Below are 24,310 nucleotides of genomic sequence, written 5' to 3' on the forward strand. Positions count from 1 at the left end.
ACTGCTCCCCATCCTTGTGGTCTCCTCAAATGGTGACAGGACAGTACATGGCCTGGGTAGAAGGAAAGAAAATTGCTTGATTCCTCTATCAACACAGTCAGTGTGGATGGAGAATCCCTCCCTCCGTGCTATTGTGTTCTTCTTGCAGGGAGGATGGAGAACCTTCCAGGCCAAAAGAACACAATGATTACTGATAGCGGTTATAGCCCCTGGCAGTAATCACATGTAAAAAAATCCTAAAGGCTGGTTGTACCCAAATCGATAGATGGATTGACTTGGGTACAACCAACCTGCCCATAGATAGATGAATCTCGGCTGGTCACTGATGAATCAGCCGAGATTCGATCTATCTTTGGCTAACTTTATTTTGGAGAGATTTCATCTCATTACCTGTTGTGTCTTTAAGACAGAAAGTAATGGGAAACCCACGCAAAGGGACACAATAGTAATCAGACATTTTTTTATTCTTTCCTTAATCTACCAAAAAAAAAAAAAAACAGGTCTTGAATTTGAATACCCTTTAAAGTGGGCATTGTTTCATAAAATAACCTGCAGTGTATCTTCACAATACCTTTGTACAGCGGCTGTGAATCTGCAGTCTGCTTTCTGTAAGAAATAATAGTAAGGTGGCGTTTTCTTCCTCACTTCAATCACTGACAGCTTCTATCTCCTGGCACCTTCCAGAGAACGCAGGCAGGGCGGTTTCATAAATATGTTTATGTGTCAGTCATGGCTGCTCCTTTATGGCTTGTCAAGGTGTCACCCGGTGTAGATTGTATCGGCTCTGTCTGGTGTACAGCCTCGCTGATGGCGATTAGACTGTCTTTCTCCCTGCATGTATTATTCTTCCTCCTAGAAGTGAGTATACCTTCATCATGTCATCTATCCACATGTTTGTAACGGGACCAATTGTTATCCTGTCACTTGTCCCTGAATGGGGTGTCACATTGATGCACTTGATGACACTCTGGCTGCACAAGAATTCTCGCTATTCTGTTTATGCCGCGTATCTTCACATGTAGGACACCAACCCTTTTCTCATTGTGTAAAGTCAGTTTTTGGTTTTCCTTGGCTCTGTGTGTTGTGTAATGGCATTCCCTTTATCTACATATAGGTGTTCGATATACTGTTGCTTTTCCTAAAAGCATTTAAGGAGAAGTTTGTAACAATCCTTAGTTACCTTCAGGATTATTATGGACTAGGGAAAGAGGCTCATTGTAAGAATGCGCCAAGTGTAAGCCCTTGTACACACGGTCGGAGAATCCGTCGGAATGTGTCCTATCGGACCGTTTTGTCGGATATTCCGACTGTGTGTGGTCTGCATCGGACTGTTTCCGTCTGAATATCCATCGGACCAAATTTTCCAACTTGCTGGAAATATTTTCCGACAAACTGCTCCGATCGGACATGCTCCGATCATGTGTAGAAAATTCCGATCGGACAAAGTGCCACGCGTGCTCAGATCAAATTCCTACATCAAAGCTATTGGCTACTAGCCTGAACGCAGTCCCATCGTAACGAAATTACATCATCACGTTCTGAAAGATCGCATTTTTTGACAACTTTGACCGACCGTGTGTATGCAACAGTTTCGGACAAGATCCGACGGACAAAATCCGACGGATTTGGTTGTCGGAATCTCCGACCGTGTGTACAAGGGCTAAGGTGTCGGACTGATTGGATGCAAAAACAGAGGTTAGGCGCTAAAGCATGTGCCACTATTCATTGTAAATGAGCGTAAAGTAAAGCAGCCTTCTTAGAGCATTGGAGGTTGCGGTGAAAGTGGACCTTCAATTTGTAACGTATATCTAAAGATATTTTTTTCATTTTGGATGTTGTAGATGATTAAAACCCACGCACACTCTGAGCTTTACCCTCCACTGTGATTTTTATGGTTTACAGAACAACTAATCAAAGTAGCAACAGACTGAGAGTGATCCTAACTAGGGCAGGTTAACTTAGCAGTTAACCATTTACATATATATTGTACCATTCGCAGTATACGCTGTTGTGATAGTGATGTTTAAAAAATGCTAGTATTGCTTGCCGCCATGCCCAGACAGGGTTATAACTACACTATAATAATATAACTATTACACTATGGTAATACTATACTATAACTATAACTATTACACTATGGTAATACTATACTATAACTATATACTATAACTATTACACTATGGTAATACTATACTATAACTATATACTATAACTATTACACTATGGTAATGCTATGCTATAACTATATACTATAACTATTACACTATGGTAGCTTCTTCAGAGAGATAGAGTTTTTCATTTCTAGTTGAAGCATTTCTGATGTTCACAGCTGCTAATGCAGCAACTTATTCTGGTCCCTGGAGAGGGTGCTGCAAAGCTAACTCCATCCAATAGACATGTGCACACTGAAATATTTTGTTTCAGAATTTCAGTTTCATCCGAAAAATACATTTATTCATTTTTATTTATTTTGTTTAGTTAAAAATGCATTTATCCGAAAATCCAAATTAATTAAAGTGGTTGTAAACCCTTACAAACCACTTTGACCTACAGGTAAGCCTAGATTAAGGCTTACCTGTAGGTCCAAGAAATATCTCCTAAACCTATACGGTTTAGGAGATATTTACCCGAATACAGCCACCGCTGTCAGCGGCGCGCAGGCGCACTGGGCAGGCCGCAGATCACGGTGCCGCTCGTATCGGCTCCCGTGCGCATGCGCGGGAGTGACGTCATCGTGGCTCTGGCGAATCACAGCGTCGGAGCAGCGAGACCCGGAAGTCGCTCCGGGATACATGGCAGCGGCGAAGAGGAAGACGGAGGACCGCTTCGGCGGCTTCATTCACAGGTAAGTTATTCATAATGAGCTAATATGCTATGCATACTAGCTCATTATGCCTTTGCCTTAGAGGGTGTGTTTTTTTATTTTTTTTATTTTGCCTTTACTTCCTCTTTAAGGTTGAATCTGTCAATTGAAGGCTTATGGTGTATGTGGGATGTTCTGAGAAGATTCGATGAAGCAGCTAAACTGTACGACGCTGCGATCGTGCATTTCCGGTCAAATGCTCCACCCACAAGCTACAATAGAATTCTAATGTTGTTTGACTAGTAATAATTATAATTATTAATTATTATTATTGGTCAAACAACATTAGAATTCTTCTATAGCCTATGGAAGGAGCATTAGACCATAAATGTCCGCTTGTGGCGATCGTATGCTTTTAGCTGCTTTGTCGAATTTTCATGTTCCTATAATATCAAATCTTTTCTCTCTATGTCGAATAATCTTGGACTAATGGAGTTAGGTTAGGCACATTCAACCGCAGGTTCAATAGACACAGATCGCTGTTGTCACCGTTATGTCAAATCTTCTATCTATCTATATCGAACTGTTGTCGCAATGATACGAAAATATAATGGATACCAAAAAAAAGCATTTTTTATTTTGGATCTTTCGGATTTCAAATTCTGCGCGTTCGTGATCGTTTATTAAAACGAATGCGAAAATTCCAGAAACTCGACGAAAATGCATTTAGACGAAAACAAATGCACATGTCTGCTAATCTAATCAAAAGGTCTGAAGAGTGTGTTATAGGTGTGCTGGAGTTATTTATTATGCTCAGCACCAGCAAAACCACCCTTAATGCCAACATATCCTGGGTACATCTATATTTCCATAAAAAAATTTGTTTCACAATCCATAAACCAGCATATAATTTAGCAGAATTAAATTATGATTTATTAGACACAGAATAAGATATATTTCTGGTGTATAGTACATTTCTTCTAGGAGGTCTAAGATGTTTTATTAGCCTTCTTGACATTATAATATAGGCAAGTTTGGTTTTTGGATGGCATTTTCTTCTATACTAGCTTACCCACTTTTTAGGAATGTAACTCAGTTACAGTAGGAGTTATGGAATATGAAACAAAGTTTAGGACTTGAGATGTATGAAAGTTAAGGTAGTAGTCAATATACCTTTAACTGCACTCCAGGCAATTTACAACTTGACCTTTTACGACAGGACCTCATCAGAAGTCCTGGCTAAAGGAGGTTTATGATGCCTCCTCATTACTTCTATCTTGTCTGCATTTTGTCAAATGTTTCTTAGGCTGGTTTAATGTGACAGCTTAAGCACAGACAGAAGATTTTAATTTTGCTATTTTTTTACCAGCTTGTAAATTTCGTGGAAAATTAGGGTGGCATTGTGTTCAATTGCACTTCCTCATCCCTTCCACTCAGTGTGGGGTTCACCAAATAGCACTATTGTCACATTCCTACCTTTTTTTTTCTGTATTCTATTGGGGAACTTTTCCTTCCACTTTATGTCTTTTAGACATAACAGGAAATAGGAAAAGTGGTGGCAATCCCTTCTTAGACAGATGTCTCCAGAACGAGTGTTCCTATTAGAAAATTTTCTCTCCATATTTCTGGCGACAATTCACAATTTTCAATTTCCCCTAACCTTTCATCTTAGTAACAATGGTCTGCAGGAAAATTAGAGAACATCTCCATAATGTACACCCCCATCAAATCATTCTCTGCAGCTATTACCTTTTGTACCACCACCCCCTCCCTTTGGAATGTAAGCTCTATGAGCAGGGCCCTCCTGTACCTTTTGTATTGTACTGTAATTGTGTTGTCTCCCCTATACATTGTAAAGAGCTGTTGGCGCTATATACAGTAAATCAATACTAATAATAATAATAATAATAATAATTATAATAATAATGGGTACCTGTCCCTGCCTTCCACATGTGCTTTTGTATTGTCGCCCTTGCATACATTTGAAGATCTTCCCTCTTTTCTTGTTCTGATGATAACTCAAAATTTTGCATTTGGAGAAAATAGAGGGCAGAATTGCTAATTCAAAGGATAAGCACACAGCTATTTGGTACCCTTGGTGTTAAGGTCAGGGGTCAAGTTCAGTATAGCAGTATAGAGGCTCTCATGATCAGCAGGATAGATATACAAGCAGGTCACCCTGGCAGATGACATGGGCTCACCCGAGGTGCAGGGTCTAAGTACTAGCCGGTATTCACCAGAGCTCATGATGGTGCAGATGGGTTTTGCTGCGCGTTTGTACCAGGTTGTGGTCCTCAGGATCACCCCACCAAAAGGTAAGCAAGCCAGGGTCCAGTAGCAGATAAAACAGGTACGGATCAGGCAGAAGCATAGTCTGTAAACAAGCCAAAGGTCAGTAACAAGCAGTAGCGAAGATACAGGCAGCAGCAGGAGCGACAAGTGTAAGATATTGGCTGAAAAGAGCACAATAATTGGGAAAATCAGGAAGTGCAGTCATGGTTTTAATAGGAACTTCATGGGAGGAGCAAAGGATTCAGGGATTATGAGAAACCATATACAAGGCAAGGTTGTCTAATGCAGTGTTTCTCAACTCCATTTCTCAAGGTGCACCAACAGGCCATGTTTTCTGGATTTCCCTCAGATGAAACAGCTGTGGTAATTACTAAGGCAGTGAAACTGATCAAATTACCTGTGAAAAATACTGGATAGCCTGAAAACATGACCTGTTGGGGCGCCTTGAGGACTGGAGTTGAGAAACACTTGTCTAATGAATCAGAGATACTTCCAGGCACAGAAGAGGTTGCAGGTTCTTCTTCTCCTTTCCATTTCTATCCCCTCCCCCTACTCTTTTATTAAGAGGATTTTATGTTGTACAACAGATATGCCCATTTGTGTAAACTTTCCACAATACAGTATCTACTTTGTACTTGGATATGCCAAATTTACATAACAAATTAACCAGTTCCCGACCAGCGCACGCCGATGTACATTGGCAGAATGGCACGGGCAGGCATATTGGTGTACAGGTACTTCCAATCTTTAATGCCGCCCTGCCCTCGCAAGCGTGCTGCCGCCGGCACGCTCGCATGCTGGTCGGGACCCCCGTGAGTCTGGTCGCGGGTCCCACGGACTCGATCGCCGCGGGCATACCTGCAATCATCTCACGGGGCGGCTGAACGGAGAGATGCCGTTATAAACCTCCCCGTTCTGCCTAGCAACAAGTGATGCTGATGTCTGCTCCATGTGATTGGAGCAGAGATCAGTGTTCATTAAATGAAAGCCCAGCCCCCCCCCCGTTAGAACACACTCCTAGGAACACTTAACCCCTACACTGCCACCCACTGGCTAACCCCTTCACTGTCAGTGTCATTTACACAGGAATCACTGCATTTGTAGTGATTGCTGTATAAATGACAATGGTCCCAAAAATGTCCGATGTGTCCGCCATAATCTCGCAGTCACAATAAAAATCGCTGATCGCCGCCATTACTAGTAAAAAAAAAAAAATAATTAATAAGAATGCCATAAAACTATCCCCTATTTCGTAAACGCTAAAACTTTTGCGCAAACCAATCAATAATCGCTTATTGCGATTTTTTTTAACCAAAAATATGTAGAAGAATACGTATCGGCCTAAACTGAGGGAAAAAAAATGTTTTTTTTATATATTTTTGGGGGATATTTATTATAACAAAAGTAAAAAAATAATGTGTTTTTTTTTCAAAATTGTCGCTCTATTTTTGTTTATAAATACCACCAAAAGAAAGCTCTATTTGCGGTAAAAAAAGGATGTCAATTTTGTTTGGGAGCCACGTCGCACGACCGCGCAATTGTCAGTTAAAGCAACGCAGTGCCGAATCGCAAAAAGTGGTCTGGTCTTTGGCCAGCAAAATGGTCCGGGGCGGAAGTGGTTAAAAATAACTAAACCACAAAATTTTGGATTCCCCATAAATTTTAGACCTGAATACAAAGGACACAGAGGGGTGAATCACCCCATGAGAGGATACAGATGGCAATAAAAAAAATGCCGTTATTACCTATGTTATCCAGAGGATCCTCCTACTGTATTTGTGCCTCTCTGAACCTTGACTTCTTGACTAATTGCTGACCTCCTTCTGAATGTAGTTATTTGGCTGTAATGTTGACCATTAGCTTTAAAGCGGGAGTCCACCGGGACTCCGCGTTTTTTTTTTTTTTTAAAGTCAGCAGCTACAAATACTGCAGCTGCTGACTTTTAAAATAGTGACACTTACCTGTCCAGCGCGCCCGCGATGTCGGCACCCGAAGCCGATCTCTAGATCGTCTGTCGGGTGCTGCCGCCGCCATCTTGGGTATGGGAATCAGGAAATGGAGCCTTTCGGCTTAATTTCCCGGTTCCCTACTGCGCATGCGCGAATCGCGCTGCGCAATAAGGATGGTCCCCGCTGCCTCTGGGATCTGTGTGTTTCCCAGCAGGCAGCGGGGCACTTGCGGAAAGGGGCGTAATCTACGCCCCTTTCCGCAGAGAGCTATCCCAGAAGTGGGTGCAGAATACCTGTACTGTACAGGTATCTGCACCCCCCTCCCCCCTGAAAGGTGCCAATTGTGGTGCCGGAGGGGGGGAGGGTTCCGATGAGCGGAGGTCCACTTTAGGGTGGACCTCCGCTTTATCATTTGATGAACTGGAACTGGAATAAGTATGGTCAGTAAATTAGGAGAAAAGTTAAAGTTCCTGACTTGAATAAACCTGTTCCAGGTCGGTGACTGAAAGTATTAAGATGAAAGCAGGGCCAGATTAGTAGCATCATGTGCTTGGTGCTGAGGATTTCTGTGGCCCTTTTACTGGGCACCCTTCCGTTTTCCAAGAGCCGGTGCTGGCATGCGCTCAAACTCAAAAGGGCACAGCCATACAGGCATAACACTAGGGAAGCCTGGCATTTGATTTGCCAAGTTTCTGTAAGGGCCAAGCATCGGCATGCACTCTGAGCTGAAAGAGTGCAGTTACACAGGCCTAACACTATGGAAGCCCCAGGCTTCTGTAAGAGCCCTGCATTGATGTGCCCCAGACTTCGGTAAGAGCCCTGCATTGACGTGCCCCAGACTTCTGTAAGAGCCCTGCATTAATGTGCCCCAGACTTCTGTAATAGCCCTGCATTGACGTGCCCCAGGCTTCTGTAAGAGCCCTGCATTGACGTGCCCCAGACGTCGGTAAGAGCCCTGCATTGACGTGCCCCAGACTTCGGTAAGAGCCCTGCATTGACGTGCCCCAGACTTCTGTAAGAGCCCTGCATTGACGTGCCCCAGACTTCTGTAAGAGCCCTGCATTGACGTGCCCCAAACTTCTGTAAGAGCCCTGCATTGACGTGCCCCAGACTTCTGTTAGGACTGCTTATGCAGTCCCCTTAATCAGTCCCACCACCCTGCCCAGGCGATGCATGTGGAATGCAGGGCCCGTCAGGGGAGATCTCTTCCTGTGGGCCCATTGCTTTCCATGGGCAGTCTGTCCTTTTTGGGTGGCTGGGCCTATATTAAGGTAGGGGCCTGGAGCTGCAGCTCCAATAGCCCCTATGTTAATCCAGCCCTGGATGAAAGGTTCAGTGGGACAACCGAACAACTAGTAGAAGAAGACTTTTCAGGAGGAGGCTTTAGCACTGAAAGACTCCATGTATCTTTTATAACTTTTAGCCCTAGAGCTAAAGATGTCTATGCCTTAAAAGTGGTATGCTTTTCAACAGAATTTCTCTGATTCCAAAGCGTGGAGCGGGTCCCTTTTTGAAAAAAAGGTTTAAACCATGTGAATAAAAGCTGACCATTGTAAGCACCCCCAGCAGTGTGCGTAAATAGAAAAGCATGTGAACTAAGAAAAATAATTCTTATGCTGAATAATGTCATTATCCCTTTTAATGCCACCGCTGCAGGTAATGCGGCGTGAAAGTATTAGGATGTAAACAAACTCGCAGCTGCAGTAGCATTTTGAAGAGCAAGCTTCGGGCTTTCCAGTAGAAGCCAAACACTTGTCCTGGGCTCACCTCAGTCTTGAGGCAGTCCAGGACATTCATTGTAGCCTTTAGGATGGAGAACGGAGGGGAGGCGAGAAAACTCTGTTTCTCAATCTTCCCTGTGAGGCACAAACCCAGAAAAGCTTGGCTCTGAGCTGAGCTGTCAGATCTTGGCCGCTGTGGCTGAGATAAAACATCCAGTACTGTCTGGTATGTGCTTTATCTGTTAAAGTAGAACTATAGGCAAAACAAATTTTTAATTTTGGATAGAGTAAGGGAGGGTTATAACCCCTGTAAGATTTATTTTTCGCCATCTGTGTCTCATTGTAGAGATTTCCCTTCACTTCCTGTCCAGTAGCCAAACAGGAAGTGAGAGGAAATCCCTGCAAATTAGGGGAATTCATTGGGGACTGGAACAAAAGTAATGGTGCACCACTAGGGTGTGGGGAGTTTTAGTACTGTAATTCCTTGGAGACCCCCAGGTCCCCAGAACTAATGTCACCTTTGGAAGATTTCTCCTCTATTACCTTTCTGGAGGCAACCCAAAATTGGGGATTTTCTTGTACTAATGGTAAACAGCATAAATAGAGAGAGTGAAAAATAACAGGGGTTCTAATCCCTCTCCACTCCTTTAGTTATACTTTAAGTAATAGTACAAAATAGGCATTAAGGGTCTATTAGAGCCATATTGGCTCCTGTTATAGGAACTGTTGCAAAAAAAATAAAAATACTATCGCAGACTCCTTTGAGCTTTGAGCTTTGCCCCTGTCAGCAGCTTTGTTCCCTGGGGGGGGGTCATCAGGGTAGAGTTCTACTTCTTAAAGTAGTGGACCAGAGACACACCACCAAGTGCATTTTTTGTGTGAGTTTTTCACATGCACATTTGTTTGTAAACTTAGGTTTTTTGTTTTTGTGCACCACTGCAGGCAGGGGTGGACTGACAACTCATGAGGCCCCCGGGCAATAAGAGATTATGGGGCCCCCGGGCATTAGAAGATTATGGGGCCCCCGGGCAATAGGAGATTATGGAGCCACACAGTATGCACACACAGTATACACACAGAATACACATATACACACACTGAAAAGGTACTGGAGAGGTGGGGCAGCTGTAATCTTGGGATTTAAAAAAAAACACATATTTTTACATACTGTCCCTGGTTTTATTGAGGCTGGCAACCCTGATGGGGCCCCCTAGTGGCATGGGGCCCTCGGGCAGTGCCCGAGTGCCCCAATGGTCAGTCTGTCCCTGACTGCAGGTCTGATAGATTACAGAGGCACCCCTAAGTCAAACTATTGTGCCCATTGGACTGCAAACCTATATTTATTTTCACTTCACAACTGCCACAGCAGGAAATTAGAGGTAAGACTAAGAAAATTGAAGCACATAGTACAATGCCTATATAACTGAATAACTAACTATTTCTGGGACTTTAGTTGGGTTTTAAGCGCTACACAGTTAATACACAAACTGGGAAGTTACTTGACTGCTGAGAATCATAAGTGTACAGCATCGCATAAAATCAGTTGCTTCCAAATAATGACTCAGAAATGTCAAATTGTAAAGGGCAAGGCCACAGTTTTGTAAAATGTTACCATTAAATATACGCTAAACAACCACTGACAACGATAAAAAACCTGTTCCACTCACAACAAAATGGCGAGTAAACAATATCACCGCTATCCTTAAGGTCTGAGTAAGAATTAAAAGCTACAGTTGGATCCAGGCAGGTCCAGTGTGTATAGGGCCAACCACAGAGGACTACCGACATACCCAACAACATATTGATGGCGCCCATAGAACGTAATGAATAATGGGCAGCAAGAGATTGGGAAAGAACCCACTAGTTGTTCTACAAATGGGGGCAAACCGCAGTCTCTCCTCAAGTAACTTTATTAACAATCAGTATAGAAAAATTATTATATGCAAAGGGTAAGAAATAGGTGTGCCCTGGTCTAAATGACCTCAGCGGATATCCCAAGTACGGGGACCCCGTCTAGTCTTTAAAAGACAAAGCCACAAAGTGTCTCGTTACCCTAAGGAAGCTCACGCTATTGGTGGGCGAAATCCATCGGTGTGATGACCCCATCATGCCTGCCCATTATCCTTGAGGTCTATCCTTATCATTTTGGGCCAGACGGGTATTCAACTGCTCCAACAACGCAGTTTCCCATGTAGGGCAAAGCAGCAGGTTCACATAAATGCAGACCTCCACAGATGCCCTTCATTTCACCACTGCTTTGTTCAGGCAGCAGAAGCAAACAAAAATCTACAAGTAGCCAGTATGTTATTTACTGGTGTGATTTACTAAGAAGAAGGCAGTGCGCCAGTTCATACATTAATTGGCGCGCCGGAAATGTCAATAATCGAACGTGCCAACTGGGGCACATTGAAGCGCAAATAGTGATAAGAAATACCAGCATATGTAAACTGAAACTGTCGCTAGGGTAATTGCGGTTTTCTCATAAATAATAGCGCACGCCCAATACAATTGGTTAATTTCAGCCAATTGGATGTGGCAATTAGTAGTGTTCTCAGTTAATTAACCCTTTTGATGCTAATCTCATTCCTATCACTTCTAATATATCTGTAATGTGTTTTTTGTTTTTTTGTTACCCAAATCTTTCAATACATTACAAAGAACAAAGAAGTGTTTCTTAACCCAATAAATTAATATTTTCAGATCTTGATCTTTAAAGATGACCATACACTGCAATCAGTTTGATCTTAAATAAATTAGATTTAGTGAAAGAGCCTGTTTGATTTCCTTGAATTTGAATTAATTGTTCAAGTGCGTATTCCTATTACCTATTTTGCCTAAATATCGAGTTGTACAGAGATTGGCCAATCAAATTGCATAGTCCATGACCATCTTAAAGCGGTTCTTCACCCTAAAGGGGAAGTTCCGCTAGTATTATCCCTCCCCCCCTCCGGTGCCACAATCGGCACCTTTCGGGGGGAGGGGGGTGCAGTTACCTGGATAATCCAGGTAACTGCACCCACTTCCGGGCAGACCGCCGCATGGCTCCGCCCACCGCCGCATGGCTCCGCCCCCACCCCCCCCCCGTTGTGTTCTGGGAAACACACAGTTCCCAGAGACACAGCGGGGAACCAGCGCAGCGCGACTCGCGCATGCGCAGTAGGGAACCGGGCAGTGAAGCCCTCTTGCTTCACTTCCCGATTCCCTGACAGAGGATGGCGGCGGTGGCTGCAGCGAGACGAGCGATCGCTCGTCATCTGCCGCCGACATCGCTGGAACCTGGGACAGGTAAGTGTGATATTATTAAAAGTCAGCAGCTGCAATATTAGTAGCTGCTGGCTTTTAATATTTTTTTTTTTTTGTGCAGCTCCTCTTTAAGCGCCACATTTGGAATGTAGATGTGCCATGGCCCACTTCTATTTTCCAAGCGATATTTTTTGGGCATTATACAAGGCACATGAGAAACCACCTATTTTCAAGACATGCTAGAGTGATCAGGAATCTTCAAACTACGGCTCTCCAGCTGTTGCGGAATGACACATTCCATGAGGCATTGTAATACTCTGACATTCACAGACATGATGGGAATTGTAGTCCCTGAACAACTGGAGGACTGTAGTTTGCTAAACCATTATTATGCCTCCAGTATTGAGAGTATGACATCTACCCAACTTCTCTCTGCTGGTGGACACAAAAATCTACATAGCTTCATAGTTTCATTGTTAGTAAGGTTGAATAAAGACACCAGTCCATCCAATTCAACCTGAGTGAGTGTCTACCCCTATTCCCTGTACATTTCACACTCCCATTGGTCCCTACCCTCAAGGAGCCCACAATCCAAGGTCCCCATTCATATACTAGGGCCAATTTTTGGACAGAAGCCAATTAACCTACCTGCATGTCTTTGGAGTGTGGGAGGAAACCCGGAGTAACCGGAGGAAACACATGCAGGCACAGGGAGAACATGCAAACTCCAGGCAGGTAGTGTCGTGGTTGGCATTCGAACTAGTGACCCTTTTTACTGCTAGGTGAGAGTGCTAACCACTACACCACTGTGCCGCCCACCATTTCTACATCTATAGCTATATCTATATATACACACACTCTAAAGCAGGAAGCAATATACATTGGTCCGGAATTAAATCTGTAAACAGGAAGTAGGTGTGTGTAATGAGGCCAATCATTTAGACATACACACATGACCCACACAAACACCATCCCATGTAAAAATAAATAAAAAAATATCTTAATTTGCAAATAAGAATCATCTCTTCCTCAGAGAACAATGATGAGCGGGGCATGGTGGTGTGAAGAAATTAGCAGCAGTACAAGCAACTTCCTGGAGGGTCGTGATGTCATTCCTGTGTGCTGGCCACAGCTTCTGGGAACCAGATATGCGCAATGGTTACATACCTCCACGCACACAGCAGTTGCGCATCTCATATACACAGAGGTCGCGCATCTAGCTGCATTTGACACATCTAGCTGCAGGAACCCAATTTTTATGGAAATGAATAGTAAAGCAGATGCAAATTTCCGGGACTGGACTAACAAATGTTTCTAATGAAAGACAACTGGTGTTTTCTATTAAAAAATGTCAAGTTTCGAGGTGCGCCCATTCAACCCATGCAATTGCAGGTACATTGCTTAACATTTACTAAGATTTTTGCCACACAGTGAACAAACTAATGTGAACGAGCGCAAGAACCGCTTGCGCACTGCTTACATTGATCTTGGTAGTTCTAAATGTACTTGCAGGCACAGCAGGCTTTCTCTGAAAAGTTACTTTCTCATTCTATTTGGGGCATATTTGTTACTTGGGCAGTTGTTAATAAACTTCCTCACATCACCCCATAATATTGGCACCTCCATCTTCTGTCAATATTGAATTGGAGATGGCGTGTGCCATGTCCATAGTGGCACAAAGATTGCATTCTCCCGTGCGCCGAGATCGCTATAGTAAATGGGGGATGCGTGCTCTGTTATTGGCGCACAATTTCTTCAATGTGAAAATGTGCGTTGCACCTCATTGTGCACCTCTACTGATGGCGTACGGCTTTTGTAAATCACCCCCCACTGAGTTCTAAATGAGTGATGACATGTTCCTTCATACTGGGAAGTACTGGGTTTTACTTTCAGCTTTCTGCAATGAAAGTAACAATGGGGGAGCGAAGAAAGGGTAAGTATGTGTTGCTGGAAATAAAAGTTGGGGGGGAGTTTAGAGCAAACATAAATGGCCATAGCACTGGTTTACATTAAAAACATAAGCCAAAGCCAAGAGTAAAAACACTGGCAAGGTAACAACCTCTTATATACTGGGGTAACCAAATACCTAAAGGCAGGCAGAAAACTTGTTTGACTGCAATTTCCTTGAAGGTCAGTGTTTATAATTTTAGCACTCCAATTCCATGACCAATGCATTCGTACCCCTTTATCCCTTGGCCCTACCTTTACCTCTTCACACCCCCTTTTTACCCCTGTTACCTTTCCCTTTCCCCCCCCCAATAAATAGGCCACACTGGAGTTTGGAGTATAAATGCCCATAGCAGCCTTTTATTAACAACTCTTCAACCAAGAACTTAAATAACTTTATTAAATATATATAAACCAGTACTGGACTGGGATTCTGGAGACTATTACTCAGGTATTCAGAGTTACCATTCCCAAAAATCCTGCGATCTGCCTGCTAGGGGCCATGGAACGAAGAAACCCTAACCCCACCCGCGCACACGGCGATACTCCGGCTGCTCTATGTAGCCCAGGGTACCCAGCAGGCAAAAGTGGATTGATCAGGTTAACAGAATGCTGATACGTGAGAAGCTGACATACCAACACAGAAACGCTCCCCAAAAATGTTATATCTCTGGCAGGATTGGCTTGAGGTCCCAGGCCTAGCGCCGCACCTGTTGATCCAACATAGGCTGCTACAGGGTTGACCCAACCCTGGCCAATAATATGGTGTGTAAATTACCTATTTAGAGTTTATGTAAACCATTGCTTGGGGAGTGGTGACGGTCACTGCTATTGTGTTAGCTCCATGAGCACTTTTATCTTTGCACTCTATAACTCTCAGGGGTTTCTGACTCTTTTTACCCCCCGCCCCCCCCCCCCCCCCCCCTATTTTTTCCTTTTTTTTTTTTTCTCTCTGTTAGGTTTTCCTGTTTGGATAGCTACTTTCTTTTTTTTGTGTTACTACTGCATTTGCTTTACATGATACATATAAACACGTTAAATGTACCCCTATGTTATGTTATCGATGTGGAGACTCTATACGATATACGGGTTCAATGCTATGTAATTCAGTGCGCTGCACTTTCAGTTTTACGGGTGACTTGTAATATTCTGTTTCTAATAAAAACTTTTCTGATTTAAATATATATAAACACTATTTAGCAACGGCAATTTTAAACTCCCAGTCAGTTGGTCTTTGACGGTACCACGTTTCACCTTTAAACGTGACACTCTCCACCAGTACACTGCGGGACCGCATTTTACCATACCAGACCTCCAGCCGTTTATCAGCCCGAAGACAACCCCCTTTCCCGCAGTGCCACCAAATCCCGTATTCCAGCCTACCCTTCCACTGGGATACACCAAAAGGGGGCACATACCACCTATGAGCCCCCCCCCACACTTCCATCATATCAGTTTCCTTGCCCCATCAAAGACCGAAAGACACCGCCGTTACAGCTGCTATGACGACCCGCATCACTGATCCCTGAAAGGAAAAGCAAAACACAGACAACAAGAAAGACAACACACACATAAATACAATTTTGCCCAACTAAACCAAAAAAGGGGCGGGTGGGTGGGCAACTCCTCACATGCTCTGCTACACGCTTGGCGGTTAACCCCTCCCCTTACTTTTATAGGACTCCACCCCCTTCCATTCATTTCTTTCCTCCGCCCCTCCCCTGTTTTTCCCTATCTCATTAACCCACTACGCTCCTTCACCCTAGCCTTTGTCATGCCCGGCCCTCCACCTAGCCTTCAGCTTGTTTTCCGGGCCTCCCTGAAATCCAAACCCACCACTACACCACAGACATCCAAGCCCACCACCACATCACACAACCCAATCAAGTCAAAATGATGTATAGACAGGTAAAACCTGCACAGCCATTAAAGTTTTTATTTATTTATTTGTTTTTTCATGATAGCCATTAAAATGTTTTGCTCCCAGACATTAAGGCTCCTTCTCAATACTACGCAAAAGAAGGTCATCGTCTAATTTTTCAATCTGCATTAGAAAAATAACAGCAAGCATTTTATTGGTCAATAAGGGAAATCGGTTTTCTAACGTTCCCCTACTGTTTTTAATCTCTCAGGCTCCTTTGAAATGACTCTGCTATTTGTCCTTACAAGATCTCTCTTTTTTTCCCCTACAGGTGGTGTCAGCGTGGCTGCGCCTCGATCCGTCTCCATGAGGAGTAGAAAAAGATGCTGCAGCCTGAGCTGGGAGCTCCGCTCCTCCTACTGCTCCTGAGTCTCACCTCCCCCGGGGCCCCGCTGCTGTCATCTCTACGTGTCGGTAAGTGCTTGTGACATATTTACTTTATAAACTGCTACTAATATCAGCCAGCTGCACATCGTCTGCTCTTCTTTCGACAGCATCTTTCTGTATCACAAGGAATAAATATCATTTTTTTGGTAGTGCAGTGATTGCTGCCTGTCTAGGCTTTGGTGGGAAAAGTCCTCTTTTGGAACTCAGATCCTGATTTCTTGAGATCACTGGGTCAACATGTTGGTGCACCTTATTCATGTGCTCACAGAACATACTATACTGATTTCCTCTTTAAAAAAATGTGACTTTTCTTGTTTTCTGCTATTTGAGCATTTGTAGTCAAACTAAAAAAACACAATTTGGTTTTATTAAAGTGTCACTACACCCACATCATCAAAAAATATCAATAAATGGTGTATTGCATGCTGTGTATACTTACTCTGTCACTATGAGATTTGTTTGCCGTATTCTGCAAAAAATCTGGTTGATCCTGCTGTTCTCTATCTCCTCTTTCTGTCCAAGTCCCCAATGCAGCTAGGGATTTTTCAGAGCAGTGTTGGCAGCTCTGCCCATGCTCAGTTTTCAGTGAACTTTTATGCTGAGTATTTCCTCCCTATCACATCTGAGCAGCCCATGCGACTATAGAGTCACACATGTGGGTGTATACACAGTGGTAAATGCCAGCCTGCCCCCCCCCCCTCCCTCATCTATGCCCAGTAACTAGCAAAACACATGTAGCAGTACCCCTGTAGGCAGGGGCGGACTGACAGCTCATGGCAATAGGAGATTATGGGGCCCCCAGGCAAACAGAGATTATGGGGCCACACAGTAGACACAAACACACACACACAGTATACAATCACACAGTATACACAGACATGTTTCTATTGGCTGAGAAGGTACTGGAGAGGTGGGGCAGCTATAATCTCGGGATTTTTAGAGCAAAAGGATGTCAGTAACAACCCTTTCACACCAGGGCGTTTTGCAGGCGCTATAGCGTTAGAAATAGTGCCTGCAATCCACCCTAAAGAAGCTGCACCATTGTGTGCAGTGTGAAAGCCCCGAGGGCTTTCACACTACAGCGGTGCGCTGGCAGGACGTCAGAAAAAAGTCCTGCCAGCAGCTTCTTTGGAGCGGTGAAGGAGCGGTGTGTTTACCACTCCTCCACCGCTGTTCCCCATTGAAATCAATGGGGCAGCGCTGTAATGCCGCCAGCAAAACGCCGCTATTGCCAGCGGTTTTAACCCTTTCGCGGCCGCTAGCGGGGGTAAAAGCACCCGGCTAGCGGCTAAAATGCACCACAAATCCGGCGGTAAAACGCCGCTAAAAATAGCGGCGTTTTACCGCCGACGCAAAGGGAGGTGTGGTGTGAAAGGGGTCTAAGGGACATTTCAGAGACAGAAACCACACATTTTTACATACTCTCCCTGGTTTTACTGAGGCTGGCAACCCTGATGGGACCCCCTAGTGGCATGGCGCCCTCGGGCAGTGCCCGAGTGGCCCAATGGCCAGTCCACCCCTGCCTGTAGGGGCTGCTGAGTGTTGTGGTTTGTCTGCCACCCTGCCCAGACAGGCACACAGTTCTCATTCACCCTCAGGCAGAAAATCAGTCCTTAAACTTTGTTTTTGTATTTGTATTAAGGGGATTTAACTTGGATGGTGATAGGATTCATGAGATGCCCAATTTATTTCAGAAAAGGTATATGGGCCAAAACTATATACACCTCCGGTATATACAACCTCTTTATTTCCAGCTCCAGCACAACTCTTGATCTCACTCTCCAGAACTTTACTTAAATCTTGATCTCACTCTTCAGGACCAGCTAGCACTGATAGATAGGTCTGACACTGGCTCAGCCAGGCTCAAAACAGATGCCCTTTACAGGCAGGGTACTATGGTATAGAAAGAGGTAGTAAGTCCCAGTGCTAGCTGTCCACGTGTCTACTGAGACCAGTACCACATCTTCAGGCCCTGGCAGCCCTCCTGGCTGCAGCTGCCTCTCTCCACTGCCCATGTAACCACAGTCCACTCCACTAGCTCTGCACTAGGGATGAGCTTCGTGTTCGAGTCGAACGTACGTTCGACTCGAACATTGGCTGTTCGGGCGTTCGGCGAATTCCGAACGTTTGGGCCGTTCGCGTCAAAATTCGAGTGACGCGCGCGCGGACCACAATGCACTGCGGTGGCGCAGTGCATTGCTGCCCCATGATTGGCCAAGCATGCACTGTGACCCCGCATGCTTGGCCAATCGCAGCGCCGGCAGCGAGGAGAGCCATGATTGGCCACAGGCATCCTGCCTGTGGCCAATCATAGCTCAGGCTGTGTAGTGCACGCCCCACACTATATAAGGCCGCCTTTGAGGCGGCCTCGTGTAGTGTGTTACTTAGCATCTGAAGCAGTGGGTGTTCTGTGTATCTTCAACACAGTACACACCAATCGTTTTTGGCTGATTTCCTATCTTGCTGCTGTGTAGTGGTTGTTGTCTGTGCCCTGACTGCAGTATACACCACTATATTCACCTCACCTATATAGCTAGTGATCTAGCTTTAACCACTTAACAACTGCCCATTGCCGATTAACGGCTTCAGGGGGGTTGTTTAACTCTGAGAGGCCGTTAACTAACGGCCTCCCAGAATTCTGCTCTCGCGTGCCCCGAGGTGTGCGCACTCGAGAGCATCCGTGACCGCCGGGTCGCATCACGGATCACGGTAAACGGCCGCTCATAGCGGCCGTTTACCACGTGATTGCTCCGTCAAATGACGGAGTGATCACTTGGAAACAAACCGGCGTCATGTTATGATGCCTGTTCCTCCCTCCCCTCTCTGTACCGATCGGTACAGCGGAGGGGAAAGAGATCGGTGTCAGCAGCGATGTGGGCTGCATCTGCAGTGCCCACATCGCTGCTCACCGAATTTAACCCCTCAATTCCCTGCCAATACTCTGCAATACCAGTGCATACTCTGCAGTACCCTGCCATTACTCTGCAGTACCCCGCCATTACTCTGCAGTGCAGTACCCCGCCATTACTCTGCAGTGCAGTACCCTGCCATTACTCTGCAGTGCAGTACCCTGCCATTACTCTGCAGTACCCCCCATTACTCTGCAGTAACCCCCATTACTCTGCAGTACCCCCCAATACTCTGCAGTACCCGCCATTACTCTGCAGTAACCCCCATTACTCTGCAGTACCCCCCAATACTCTGCAGTACCCGCCATTACTCTGCAGTACCCGCCATTACTCTGCAGTACCCACCATTACTCTGCAGTACCCTGCCATTACTCTGTAGTACCCCCCAATACTCTGCAGTACCCTGCTATTACTCTGTAGTACCCCGCCAATACCCCGCCAATACTCTGTAATACCCTGCCATAAATTGCCATACCCAGCCATACTCAGAGATACCCAGCCATACTCGGTGATACCCTGAAATACCCAGCCATAGACGCCCCCCACCCCTCACCGCCCTCCGGTGCTTCTACCAACTCGCCAGTACGATCAAAGCCAGAATCTTTTTTTTATTTTTTATTTCAGGCTTCCCAGCCTAGAGGTGAGATGTGGGGTCATATTGACCCCCCAGATTTCACTGTAAAGAGGACCTGTCACCCCATATTCCTATTACGAGGGATGTTTACATTTCTTGTAATAGGAATAAAAGTGATCAAAAATATATTTTTGGGGAAAAAAATGTCAAACTAAAATAAATAAAGTAAAATGAACAATAAAAAAATAAAATAAAAATTAAAGCGCCCATGTCCCCATGTGCTCGCATGTGCCACACATGTGAGGTATCGCCGAGAATGTTAGAGCGAGAGCAATAATTCTAGTCCTAGACCTCCTCTGCAACTCAAAACATGTAACCAGTAAAAAAAAAATTAAAGCGTCGCCTATGGGGATTTTTTAAGTAGCGACGTTTGGCGACCATTCCACGGGCATGTGCAATTTTGAAGAGTGACATGTTTGATATCTATTTACTCAGCATAACTTCATCTTTCACTTTATCCAAACATTGGGCTAACAAGTGGTTAATAATAGAGCTTGCAGTCAGTAGTGTTAGTAGTGTCAGGAGTGCGTGCTGTCTGCGTGCTCTGTACCCAGTACATACCGCTATAATATAGGGCAGGCCCCTACTTTCAAACATCCAACTTACAAACATCTCCTACTTGCAAACGTAAGGAGACAGCAGCAAGTGAGATGAAAAAAGATAGACGACAAAACAAATTATACAGGGGTGATAACCCTTCCCTATGTTTTCCAAAAAGCTTAAAAATAGATTTTTTGACTGGAGCTACACTTTAAAAATGTACCAGTTGAAAATGACAAACAGAATCAACTTAACACAACAAACCTACACAGTCTCAGTCTTGTTTGCACCGCCTGTATACTGCTGTTCTGAGTATATAGGGCCTGGGGGCCACACGCATTTCCTTTTTTTAATATGGGTACGGAGTTCCCCTTAATATGCGTACAAGACCCAAATAGGCTGGTAATGGGCAGGGAGGGCTACCCATGCCATTTTTCTCAATGATTTTCAACCATATTGCAGGAACCAGATATAACATTAAAACCGCAAGCAGTTTTAAATGGTGTTATTTCCGTTTAATGTCATTTTGTGCAGGGACTGTTCTAAACACGGGAAACACGTGGCACTTCACAGGCATACTACAGACACCCCCAGGCACCATATTTAAAGGAATATTTCACTTTTTTTTTTTCACTTTAATCGTCATTAAAATCAGTGCTCCCGCCACAACGGCAGTTTTTAAAACTTTTTTTTGCAGTGACCCATGTCCCCTGAGGCAGGAGGCAGGTCCCCAAACCCTTTTTAGGACACTATCTTGCATATTAGCCGTTAAAATTAGCACTTTCCAATTCGAACGTTCGAGTCCCATAGACTTCAATGGGGTTCTAACGTTCGTATCGAACGCGGGGGTCGTTCGCAAGTTCTGGTGCGAACCGAACCGGGGGGTGTTCGGCTCATCCCTACTCTGCACCCATCCCAGACTGCAATCCCAGTCCTCTCAGGCGTGCCTCCCAGTCTTCCTTACTGTGTGTCACTCACCAGCCCTCTTGGCTGCAACCTCTTGTTCCTCCCTGGAGACTTGCCTGGCAGTGCTCTCTCCTGCTGTCCTCTCCTTGCTTCCATGCCTCCTGTCCAGGACACCTCCACGTGTTCTCAGAGGGCCCCGTCCACACCTGAGCCCAGGCCCATATTCCTGGCTATGCTCTCTTTCAGAAAAACAGGGTAATATTGAGTGGTGGTGGTGTCTGTCTCTATGTGCGAAGTGATCTAAAATTGAGTGTGAAAGAAGACCTAGTTGATGGAGAGTGTGATGAGTCTGAAGCATTATAGGTGGAGTTGTACATGGGTGTGCGTACTACAAAGGTTATCATTGGAGTTTTTATAGACCTCCCAGTGTTTTTGAGGAGGTGGAGACTCAGTTCCTTGCACAGATGGAAAGGGCTGCAAGGGCTGGGACAGTGATAATAATAGGGGATTTTAAATACCTGGAAATTGACTGGAGTAATGGCACTGCTGGGACAGTTAAAGGGCAAAAATGTATAAACCTATTACAAGACAATTTTATGGTCCAGTTTATTGAGGCCCCGACTAGGAATGACACTCTGCTGGACCTGGTAATCTCAAACCATGTAGAGCTTGTTACCAATATTCATATAAAAAAACATCTGGGTAGCAGTGACCATAACATGATTTAATTTAATGTTAGCTGTAAGGAAAAAATAAAAACACTTATCTTTAAGAGAGCAAATTTTCCAAGAATGGGGGCTGTGGCTGCTCTCCATGACTTAAACTGGGAGGGAATATTAGCATCAATGGACACAGAACAGAAATTAGATTTATTCAAAAATACTGTATGCAAACTCACTGCAAAGTATATTCCCCTGGGCAATAAGTTTAAAAGGCTAAAAATAAAACCCATGTGGCTCATGGCCAAAGTTAAAATGGTTATAAATAATAAAAAAGAACTTTAAAAAATATATAAAAATGAAGAAACACTATCATCGTTTAAATGCTACAAAGAATATAACAGAATATATAAAAAACGAACGACAGATAACAAAAGGTAGTAGGACAAAACCCCAACAATTCTTCAAATATATTAATAGTAAAAAGGTCAGGTCTGAGCATGTAGGCCCTTTAAAAAATAATCTAGAGTGGGTGACTGGGGACAAGGAGAATGCAAATGTATTAAATGCTTTCTTCAGCTCAGTGTATACAAAGGAATACGAAGGCATGGGGGAGCTCATGTCCATAATGGGGGTGATATTGGCACAGCCCCAAATGATCCACAATGGCTCAAAAATGATATGGTCCAGAAATATTTAGACAGAATAAAGGCGGATGAAGCACCTGAACCACATGGAATCCACCCATTGACCCTAAAAGAATTGAGCTCTGTTATTTCAAAGCCATTGTTTCTAATTTTTAGGGACACGTTAATGACTAGAATGGTACATGTTGTATCCATATTTGAAAAGGGATCAAAGTCTTTACCAAGTAACTATAGATCTGTTAGTTTAACTTCTACTGGAGCGGTTAATAAATATGTCCCCCTCGGATCTACAGTGAGTTTACTTCCAAGTGCACTTTCAGTGCAAAGTGGATTTTCCTTTAGTAAATAACCCCCTATGTAACTATGTAACTATTGGCACGGAATAAGAACATACACATTATCACTGCAGTTCTGACACCCATTATGCACAGGCTTACTCCAGGTAGTGATTTGCCACTCACCAGGTATTGAAGGTGGCTCTTCGACTTAAGAGGAAAGGAACAAGTGGTCACGCAAAGTCTGGTAGTTGCAATCCTGCCAATTTTCTGACATCACACACTGGGGGTTATTTACGAAAGGCAAATCCACTTTGCACTGCAAGTGCACTTGGAAGCTCTAAATCTAAGGGGTAGATCTGAAATGAGGGGAAGCTCTGCTGATTTTATCATCCAATCACGTACAAGTTAAAATGCTGTTTTTTATTTTCCTTGTATGCCCCCCTCGGATCTACAGTGACTTTACTTCCAAGTGCACTTTCAGTGCACTTGCAGTGCAAAGTGGATTTTCCTTTAGTAAATAACCCCCACTGTCTTCTATTTTTTTTGAGATTATGTAACATTATTAGATGACAGTGTTTATTGTTTAGAGGGATGCAATTAATTTCAGGACTCTGTTAGTTGACTATGCAGACTCAGGAACTGGGAGAGAGCGTGTCAAGTGACAAGACAACAAATGTCACACTTTGGGGGGACCTTTTAAGTATACTTTTAAACAGCCTTAAGCTGGCCTCAGATGGATAAAAATTTGGATGGTTTAGCAGGGACCAGCCAAATTTTGATCCATTTATGGCCATCCCCAATTGACAGAAGTCAATCATCAGATCGACTTCTGTCAAACTGGAATGTTGGAAAACTTTTCTCAATAGCTGCAACCAATTTCCGGTGTATTTTGACAGTGGAGGAGTCCTGCAGTCGCAATACATTGTCCCTGAAGGAAGGATTCCTCTATTCATCTTGCTTGTGTGGATGGAGAAATCCATACATTTTTCATTAATCTATGACCAGTCTAAGAAGTTGATTACCAGCTATGAAGCCCCTCATGCCAATGTCACTGATTAAGTCTTTTTGGGATGTGAAATCTCTGCAGGACTTCGAGGCTGCCTAGCTTTGAGGGTGTTAAATGATATCATCTGGAAGAATGTTTTTGGTATAGGTTTCATGGGCACAATTAACACCCAAAGACCGTTTTTTTTTAGCACCTGTTTGGCAGGTGCATACCATTGCAATTTTCTTTTGCCTTCATCGAGAGCACCTCTTTATGGTTATGGTGGGAAGGCACCACCGACACCCAAAGACTAATTTTTCTGCACCTGTTTGACAGGTGCATATAATTGCAATTTTTTACAGCAAGGCCTTTGCTTGCTTTCATCAAGAGTACCTCTATAGGCTTACGGTGGGAAGGCGCCACCGACACCCAAAGACCAATTTTTGCGCACCCATTACTTCTATCCAAAGTCAAAGTGACACCAGAATG

At 44.1% G+C, this 24,310-nt stretch overlaps 1 protein-coding gene across 1 annotated transcript in view; it reads left to right on the top strand.

The window, feature by feature from the left end:
* The window catches only part of GRIK5 (glutamate ionotropic receptor kainate type subunit 5), a 564,883-nt gene that overhangs the window by 213,380 nt on the left and 327,193 nt on the right, over positions 1-24,310 (top strand). The window contains exon 2 of the mRNA XM_077456650.1: positions 16,148-16,290. Within this exon, the coding sequence (XP_077312776.1) occupies positions 16,200-16,290 (91 nt within the window). The 5' untranslated portion in view covers positions 16,148-16,199. The remainder of the gene's footprint in view (positions 1-16,147; positions 16,291-24,310) is intronic.

Source organism: Lithobates pipiens, unplaced genomic scaffold (assembly GCF_037356315.1).
Source record: "Lithobates pipiens isolate NorthernLeopardFrog02 unplaced genomic scaffold, aLitPip1_a1.2 Scaffold_27, whole genome shotgun sequence".
In the NCBI taxonomy this organism is placed as follows: domain Eukaryota; kingdom Metazoa; phylum Chordata; class Amphibia; order Anura; family Ranidae; genus Lithobates; species Lithobates pipiens.